General features: G+C 39.4%; 1 protein-coding gene across 2 annotated transcripts in view; it reads left to right on the plus strand.

Moving 5' to 3' along the window:
• ccnh (cyclin H) overlaps nt 1-3485 on the plus strand; it is a 14075-nt gene extending 10590 nt beyond the window's left edge. For both annotated transcript variants that reach the window (XM_084054781.1, XM_084054782.1), the window contains exons 9-10: nt 2741-2804; nt 2953-3485. In XM_084054781.1, coding sequence (XP_083910907.1) covers nt 2741-2804; nt 2953-2976 — 88 coding nt within the window. In that variant the 3' untranslated portion in view covers nt 2977-3485. The remainder of the gene's footprint in view (nt 1-2740; nt 2805-2952) is intronic.
• The last annotated feature ends 6134 nt before the right edge of the window (nt 3486-9619 follow it).

Below are 9619 nucleotides of genomic sequence, written 5' to 3' on the forward strand. Positions count from 1 at the left end.
CCATCTTTCATCGCCCCCCCCCGCCCACTTCGCCCTATCGCCAGTAGTTGCCGGCTCTCATAGACATATAATGCACTTCCGGAAAATACTATCCTGAATCGCCCTGTTAAAACGCACCGTCAGGATCAGAGTCTCAGGTAGAAAACAATAAAAAAAGAAACACAGGAAGTTACATCATCGATATGAAAGACACACAGGAAGTTACATCGTCGTTGGCATTTTGCGTTCAGTTCCGTGAATAGACTCGCTGAGGTCTGTGAGGTCTGTGAGATCTGTGGAAATGTTTAGTGCATTGACGGTACGGCTGGACAACAGATCAATAGATCCATGTTATTGATACTGTGATATAAGACTAGATACCGTCTGACGGGGCCTTAAGTCTGATCAAATACTTTAAAAAGTTGTCAAATTGAAATGGGGGCGTGGCACGACTTCTGTAAAACACACACGTTTTGACTTGGCAAGGCGGAGCACTTGACGGTGGGAGGAGCTAAAGTGATAAAGCAGAAAATAGGACAAAGCTTTTGTTTTGACCCCCCTCTCCCCCCCATGGCTTAAAGGGAGATTGTGTGAAGTTTGTTGGAGCAGCATATTATTGTGCACAGGTTAGCAACACAAGCACAGGAACAGTCTACAGCTAATCCTCTACTAACTGTGTGGTCATCAGACTACTGACTGTGTGGTCATCAGGCTACTAACTGTGTGGTCTTCAGACTACTGACTGTGTGGTCATCAGACTACTAACTGTGTGGTATTCAGACTACTGACTGTGTGGTCTTCAGACTAATAACTGTGTGGTCTTCAGACTACTGACCGGGTGGTCTTCAGACTACTGACTGTGTGGTCTTCAGACTACCATTCAAATGTGTTCATATATCAAATACACGCAGCTTTACATCCTTAGGAGCCTAAAAGTTAGAATATCAACAAGCAAAGCAGCATAGAAAAGATCGATCTAACAGGTTTACGCCAGAGGCTACATGGTAATTCACATGGTCATTAACATGGAGGATGTACAGTGGAGTCGAGTATTGCTAGAGGTGGTGGGCGTGGTTAAGGCGTTGCGTTGTCTCAGTCAGTGAGGTGCTACGTTAAAGAGTTAAATGTTAAAGAGAGTTAAACGGACAGTTAAACGTTCCCTCAGTCAGTGAGGTGCTACATTTACATTAAAGAGTTAAACGTTAAAGAGTTTAAAGTTCCCTGATGAGGGCTGAAAGGCTTCAATGCTTTGGATTGTCCTACGACCTTCAGTTCACTTTGACAGAGGAGACGACGGAACCAAAAGTCTGCTTCCCTTTGGCCATCGTCCGTGTCGATCACTAAGACCTATTACATCACTGACCAATCACGTCGAGAGGCGGGCAGGGCAGAATAAAGGACATCAACAATTGTAATAAATTCTGTGGTTGCTTCTAGTCAAGTACTGAGCTTTATTCCAGGTCCATCTTCATAGAAATCACCTCCTCAGAGTCCTTATGTCCCTTATGGAAGGTGTCCTTGTGTCCCTTATGGAAGGTGTCCTTATGTCCCTTATTGAAGGTAAACGGCACATAGTTGTGTTTGAATGGTTCAGGTTGGGCTTTGGAAGGTCGATGCAGCAGTAATTCTTCCTGAACAGTTGAGTCTTCAGTTATATTGCGTTTACAAACGGCTACATGCTGTGTAGTTCAAATCACTGTAGTCTTCAGACCAGGACTTTAGTCTTCAGACCACGACTTTAAAGTCCTAGTCTTCAGACCAGGACTAAGTCACATGACCTGAATGGCAGCAGCCAGTGACAGGATGGTGCATTCTGTCCTGAAACACAAAGTACACATTTAGGTAAAAATAGTAATGTAAATATACTACTGTACTGTAATAATACATCAGTATAGGGCTGGACAGTTAACCACACATACATCCAAGTCAATGTTTAGAAGCAATAACCCACGTCATCCTATTTATGAAGGTTCATGAATAATCAAGAAGCAGTTTTAAAACGATGCCAGGGTTAATGTGGTTAATGGTCATAATAATAATAATAATAAGGCTACACGTACAACCAATGAGTTTGTGGTAAATGTGTGAACTGAGGTACACATGTATAATGTATCTAATCTACATGAAATGATACAAACATGAAGACAATAGGTGTGATGTCACTCTTACTGTAGGTGTGATGTCATAGGTGTGATGTCATAGGTGTGATGTCAGACACTGTACCTACTTGGAGCTACATGACAACAGGACTGATGACAATGTGACTGTCTGGAGAGACGAGGACGTTATGACAACAACACAACAAACTGACATTTAAAACAAAAGACATTCTGACACTGTTAACATGACGTTCTGATAGAAGACGCTCTAAAACCAAACCAAATCTTGAATGGAAAATGAGAGAATGAGTCCCTGTGACCTGGTGGACTTTAAACTAGGGATTTAGTGACCTGGTGGACTTTAAACTAGGGATTTAGTCACCTGGTGGACTTTACACTAGGGATTTAATGCTTCAAAACTAATTTAATGTTTTAAGACTTAAACTGTTAAAGTAACTGTTTTAACTGTTTTAAGGCTGTTAAAGTAACTGTTTTAAGGCCTCTTGAAAGCCTTGACATGAAGAAAACAACTTCAGACATTTGGAGTGATTTTTCAGGGCCTGCAGGAGGTCTGTGTTTGTTTGTAGGTTCAAACGGATGCTTCAGTGTGACTAATAATGATAATAATAATAATAACAATGTGGTAAAACTATGTGTTTCAGTAAGAGGAAGCGAGGTTATGAGGATGACGACCATGTGGCTAAAGAACCACGCATAGCAGAGGAGGTGAGATCATGAATATTGAAAACATGTGTCTACCACAACCTGATCTCATCCATCCTGTCCTAAACGTTGCATCACTTCCTGTGAATTTCTTAATTGTCCGTTAACATGACGGTAGTTCATTAACGACTGTGTGTTTGTTTGTTTGTAGGAATGGACGGATGAAGATTTGTGAAGACAAAGCATTAAAGAAGAAGACATGTTTGTTTAAACATTTAAAACATGTATTAAAGAACACTGTCAGTTAAAGGACTATTTCACTTTTTAACACTTCTAGGGTGGTTTTAACGTCTACTCAGACTTTAGTGTTTTTAAGTTGCTTGATTCCATATTTAGATATTTGATATTATTTTTTACCGGACACGCCCCCTCCTATATAAAGCCATTGTAACCTTGGTTGTAGTAAAAAACAATGAATGAAAACATATGAAACATTTTATGAACATGAACTGAAGTTACAGTGGGTTTATGTAGGGGCGGGGCTTACACATTTTGTAATATTGAATCAATCAAATCAAAGAGTTGATGTTAAAATGACCCCAGAAGTGTTTAAAAAGGTGGATTAGTCCTTTAAAACGTGTATAGATTTATGATATTTCTGTGTTTTTTCTTGCTTCACATCCTCAATAAATCGTCTTGTTTTGATTTCATGATTTCAGTGAATAAAGATATTTTTTCTACATGTTTAAACTCTGTGTTCGTGTGGAATACATTTGTGTTTACTTTAGACTTTACTACGCTGTGTTGGCTCCGCCTTCTTATGAGACAGGAAGCAGGTTGGAGTGTATTATTAACAATGGGAGAGAGAACGTGAACACAGCTTCTGAACCATTCTTTACTATTATTATTAATATGGGGTTTTAATGATCAGACTGTACCGCTGGCCTTCAATCATAACAAGGTCCTAACTATACTGTATATCTATAACTATACTGTATATCTATAACTATACTGTATATCTATATAACTATACTGTATATCTATATAACTATACTGTATATCTATAACTATACTGTATATCTATAACTATACTGTATATCTATATAACTATACTGTATATCTATAACTATACTGTATATCTATATATACTATATATACTGTATATCTATAACTATACTGTATATCTATAACTATACTGTATATCTATATAACTATACTGTATATCTATAACTATACTGTATATCTATATAACTATACTGTATATCTATAACTATACTGTATATCTATAACTATACTGTATATCTATATAACTATACTGTATATCTATAACTATACTGTATATCTATGACTATACTGTATATCGTTGTGTCCACGTTGACGCTTTTGCATTTTTTTCCATAAATCAGGGCCATTGAACAGCCTTTATGTCTGTGTGTTGGTAAAAAAAAATATTGAACCAAATAAAGTATTAAAAAGCGCTTCTGACAAAAGCAGCTAACTCCATTGGCTCCTCCAGCAAAGAGGGGTGGAGTTAGCTGGTTTTGCTGACTCCAGGCTCCACCCCCTTTTGACCTCCAACCTCATTGTGAGCTTGGAGATCCATTCAGCTGTTCTTAACAATGATGAATAAAACCTACATTTCTGTTTAGTTTTTTTCTTTTTCTGAAAAATGAACATTTTGGTGGTTTGGTGTTAGCTGTGTGTGTGTGTGTGTGTGTGTGTGTGTGTGGTTTGGAGTTAGCTGGTTCCTGCCGGCCGGACAGCAGAGATATGTAAAAGCTCACAACATGTGAGCTTGGAGATCGGTTATTTTCAGTAAAGGGAGTGCCCCCCCGTAATGAAAGACTCTGTAAAGTACTTTACAAAACAGAAATGGTTTAATAAGTGCATGCATGTCTGATACAATCTGTACTATTAAAACACAAAGAAATAAATGACTGTAAACACTTTATCAACTTGGTTTCTGTGATTATGAACGAAAGGAAAAGAAAAAGAAAAAGAAGAAAAAGCTGATCAAATAAAAGGTTCAGCTTCGTCTCAAATATAAACTCATGATTCCAGCAAGAATTTATTCTTGATATAAAATAATAAAATAACCATTACTTTATGAAACGAAGAAAAAACAAAAGGATAGAAATGCTACTTTCAGCACTTTGTAACCATCACATAAATCAGTCATAATTACAGTATAAAATCCAGTTATTATAGAAGAGAGGGGAGGGGCTTCATGTCAGTTCAACCTTCCTCATAAGTAGAGGACAAGGACCGTGTGTGTGTGTGTGTGTGTGTGTGTGTGTGTGTGTGTGTGTGTGTACGTTGTGTGTGTGTGTGTGTGTGTGTGTGTGTGTGTATACTTAACTCCTTAAAAAAAGGTTTGGAAACTTAACGTCGGTCAATTATTTCTCCCCTTCTATAACACCAATTGGTTTTGTATTTTATATCATTTTTATGGTTCATTAATCACCTTTACAACCAGGTAGAACTTGTAAAGATCGGGCAATCGTGGAATGAGTAACACTGCTAAACGTATGGGGATACAAATAATGTCCGTCTCGCTGACATATTTTATTTTCTGCCCAAAAAGTGTATTTTACAGAGTAGGTGGGGTGCGTTTAGGCGTGCGGGGTTGGAGAACAGACATTCAACAACACAAAACAGCCTTTGCTTCGGTGAGTAGCGAAATGGTTTAGTTTATTTTCACTACTCTTGAACGCTGGCAGGACAGTGGAATTCCTTGTACATGCGCAGAGCGAGGGGTCTTCCAGAGCGTTAGAGAGAACTCACTAACGCTCTGAACCAGAGCTAGATGCAACAGGGCAAAGTGAAGCTGCTGTTCCGTTATGCAGAGCGGCAGCATTACTGGACGTCAGACACGCTACCATTTACAACCTTAAAACCAAGTTCTGTACAGAGGCCAGAGGCCAGAGGCCAGGACGACTCAAGGAAAAGAAGAAGGACGTCTTAGTCCACACACTGTTCTCAAGCTCCAAGAAACTCACAACGCTTCAACCTTCTAGGTCAGGGGTCTTCAAAGTGTTCAGGCCACGGACCCCCTATGCTGAGAGAGAGATGAAGCAGGGACCCCCTCTATATCGTATAAAATTGTGTTTCAGATTCAACATTGTTTGTTCACACGGTCTGCTCTTTTTTCCCTCTACACCTATAGCCTCTTTGCCAAAAATAGCAGATCTACAAGCTATTTTTGGCTAAAGTTCTCCTCAGAAAAGGGATGCTAGGGTTCAAGTGGTTCATGTCAAATAAAAAATCCTGTCGCACAAAGATTTGGCGGACCCCCTGTAGTAACTCCGAGGACCCCCTAGGGGTCCCGGAACCCCTGTTGAAGACCCCTGTTCTAGGTCTTCATCAGGCAAATGTTATGATGACAGACAAAAGCATCATATATATACACAAACATTGGCTAATGATGATGTACAACACCTGGGAGTCAGGAGGAGCAAACATGTTCTGCCCAGGCATTGGACACTCCCCAGAGGGGGTCATGTGACATGTCATTAGATCATGTGACATTAGGTCATGTGACATGTCATTAGATCATGTGACATTAGGTCATGTGACATGTCATTAGAATATCTGCCTGATGAAACGTTGCAAACATATGCAGTGAGTTTCTTGGAGCTTGAGAACAGTGTGCAGACTTCCTCCTTCTTTTCCTTGAATCTTCCCTTGATGTTCAGCACCTGTTGGCCTAAATGCAGGCGTGGGATGTGACCACAATCTAGCCTGGGCAGCATTACATTTTCGGGTATATGATCCGGTCGGGAGTGGAAGTAAAAAAAAAAGAAAAGTGGCCGGATGGGCAGAACCAGAAAGACGTCTCACCCCAAAACAGGTCCGTGTTAATAAAGTCCTTGATGAGGCATAGTTTAGCTTATTTTATAAATGTAAATGTGCGTGCACTATCCGGAGACTATTTAGCGTCTGTATTATCCCACGGGGAAATTCTATTCCATTTAAATAGGGATTGGGGAACCAAAACAAAGCGGCACCGCACAACCGGATGGGCAGAATCCGGAAAGAGGATTCTTTTTTCTTTCTTTTTTTCAGTAGGCGTGGCCTAGACCAGATCACATGGGTCTTTAGTAACGCAGACCAGGCTTTCCTCTGAGGTGGAAAGACTGGTAAAGGTTAACCACAATCTTCTCTTTGAACCGTACCAGGAAGACAACAGCCCAATAAAGAGCGGTTCCTCACCCTTCAGCTTCACTGAGGAACCATAAGGTTTTATTCCACAGATCTACAGGTTCAGATGTTCAGTCACACACACCTGTCAGTCATCAACCATATCAAACACCAAACAGCCTGGTATCATTGAAGAGGAGAAATAAACGAACCGACGTTACGTTTCTGAACTTCTGTTGAGGAGTTTATATATAAACACAGAGAGTTCAGAAATATGTTTAATTTCTCTATTGTAAACAACATGCTTCTTAGAGACAACCTTTAACTCTTAAACTGCCAGGGGTTTTTCAAAAATAGTTCTCACAGACTTGCCAGCATGTTTACAGCTTAAACGTGGGAAAAATTTTATGTTTTTGTCAGTTTATTTTTTAACATTGAAGTGAATGAATGGAGCAGCAACTTTATGGAACATGTTTTCTCCTGGTTCTTTGTGACGAACAGAAAAACAGAAAAACTCAAAAAATAAAGAATCATTTAAAGGGCAAGACCACTTTGTTAAGGTTTGGGTTGTGTAGTTACCTTGCCATGATGTAACTCCAAAGGTGGACAAGAAATCAAAAATAATTGCTTCATTGATTAGAAATTGATAATTCTAAATTTGCTCCTCATTGACTTGCATTGTACGGTAAAACAGCTCTCAAAGTCACTCTTTTAGCACGTAAATGAACCCAAACATAGCTGATTCAGACAATATAGAACATCACCAAACCCAGTACTGTTTGTTTTTTTAATAAAAATGTTAACTTCCTGCTGATTTTACTATTTGAAGATCCGGATCCGGATCCGCGGATCCAGTCTAGGTTTTCTTCTTAATAAAATAGCAAAATCAACAGGAAGTTAACATTTTTATTTAAAAAACAAACAGTACTGGGTTTGGTGATGTTCTATATTGTCTGAATCAACTTTGTTTGTGTTCGTTTTTGTGCTAAAAGAGTGACTTTGAGAGCTGTTTTACTGTACAATGTAAGTCAATGAGGAGCATATTTTGAATTATCAATTTCTAATCAATGGAGCAATTATTTTTTATTTCTTGCCCACCTTTGGAGTTACATCATGGCAAGGTAACTACACAACCCAAACCTCTAACAAAGTGGTCTTACCCTTTAAGATCTTTTTTTTTTTGGCAGGCAATCGCGCCTGAAAAACGACTCATCCCACAGATACTACATGTTCTGTTTACTAAGAAGCATTGTTACCATAGAGACACAACATACATGTATGAACTGTCTGTGTGTATATACTGTGTGTATATACTGTTCATGTATGTATATATGTATGTATGTAGAGACATAACATACATGTATGAACTGTTTGTGTGTATATACTGTGTGACAGAAACCTTGTATCTCCATGTCTGTTCATAAATTAATAAATGTTATACTTTGTGGTGTAAATAAAGCTTATATCTAACACTGTAGAGCTCTGGACCAGGTTGATATGAAACCAATGAAAAGTATTAAGAGTTTGTGACTAAATAATATTAATAACTATGACATAATAACTACATGTTACATTTATCATCAACTGGAAATACAAGGTTTCCACTGGAGTAACACAACACACCACACACACACACACACACACACACACACACACACACACACACACACACACACACACACACACACACACACACACACACACACACACACACACACACACACACACACACACACACTTTGGAGACCCATGCTGTCATAACACACATTCCAGGGTACAAAAAGAAGCTTGTTTTGCTGTTTTAATCTTTAGATGTTTTGGCCCTTAATGAGGAAATGAAATGTAATGATATGAAATGATCACTAACAGACTGATACTCTGTACTCTGTACTCTGATACTCTGATACTGATACTCTGTACTCCGATACTGATACTCTGTACTCTGATACTGAGTCTCTGTACTCTGATACTGATACTCTGTACTCTGATACTGAGTCTCTGAATCACTAACAGACTGATACTCTGTACTCTGATACTGATACTCTGTACTCTGATACTGATACTCTGTACTCTGATACTGAGTCTCTGAATCACTAACAGACTGATACTCTGTACTCTGATACTGATACTCTGATACTCAGTGTGAAGTGAATCACTAACAGACTGATACTCTGTACTCTGATACTGATACTCTGATACTCAGTGTGAAGTGAATCACTAACAGACTGATACTCTGTACTCTGATACTGATACTCTGATACTCAGTGTGAATCACTAACAGTTGATGAAGGAGAGAAAAGGTAAACAAACTAAAGGACTCTGAAGGCAGATGAAAAAGGAAGAGCATGTTGTGGTGATGTCATGGTGTCGTCATGGAGACATCATGGTGATGTCATGGTGATGTCATGTCGTCATGGAGACATCATGGTGATGTCATGTTGTCATGGAGACATCATGGAGACGTCATGGTGATGTCATGTCGTCATGGAGACATCATGGTGATGTCATGGAGACATCATGGTGATGTCATGGAGACATCATGGTGATGTCATCGTGTCGTCATGGAAACGGTTCAGTCGCTCTTTGATCAAGAGTCCGTTGGTTCTGCTGTGGTTGCATAGCTCTGAGATGGAGGGGGGGGTGATGCTGTCACAGGGAGGATGGAGGACATGGAGGACATGGAGGAGGAGGTGTAGGAGGAGGTGTAGAAGGAGGTGTAGAAGGAGGTGTAGAAGGAG

This window comes from Gymnoscopelus microlampas, assembly GCF_963454915.1.
Source record: "Gymnoscopelus microlampas genome assembly, chromosome: 4".
NCBI classification, from domain to species: Eukaryota; Metazoa; Chordata; class Actinopteri; order Myctophiformes; family Myctophidae; genus Gymnoscopelus; species Gymnoscopelus microlampas.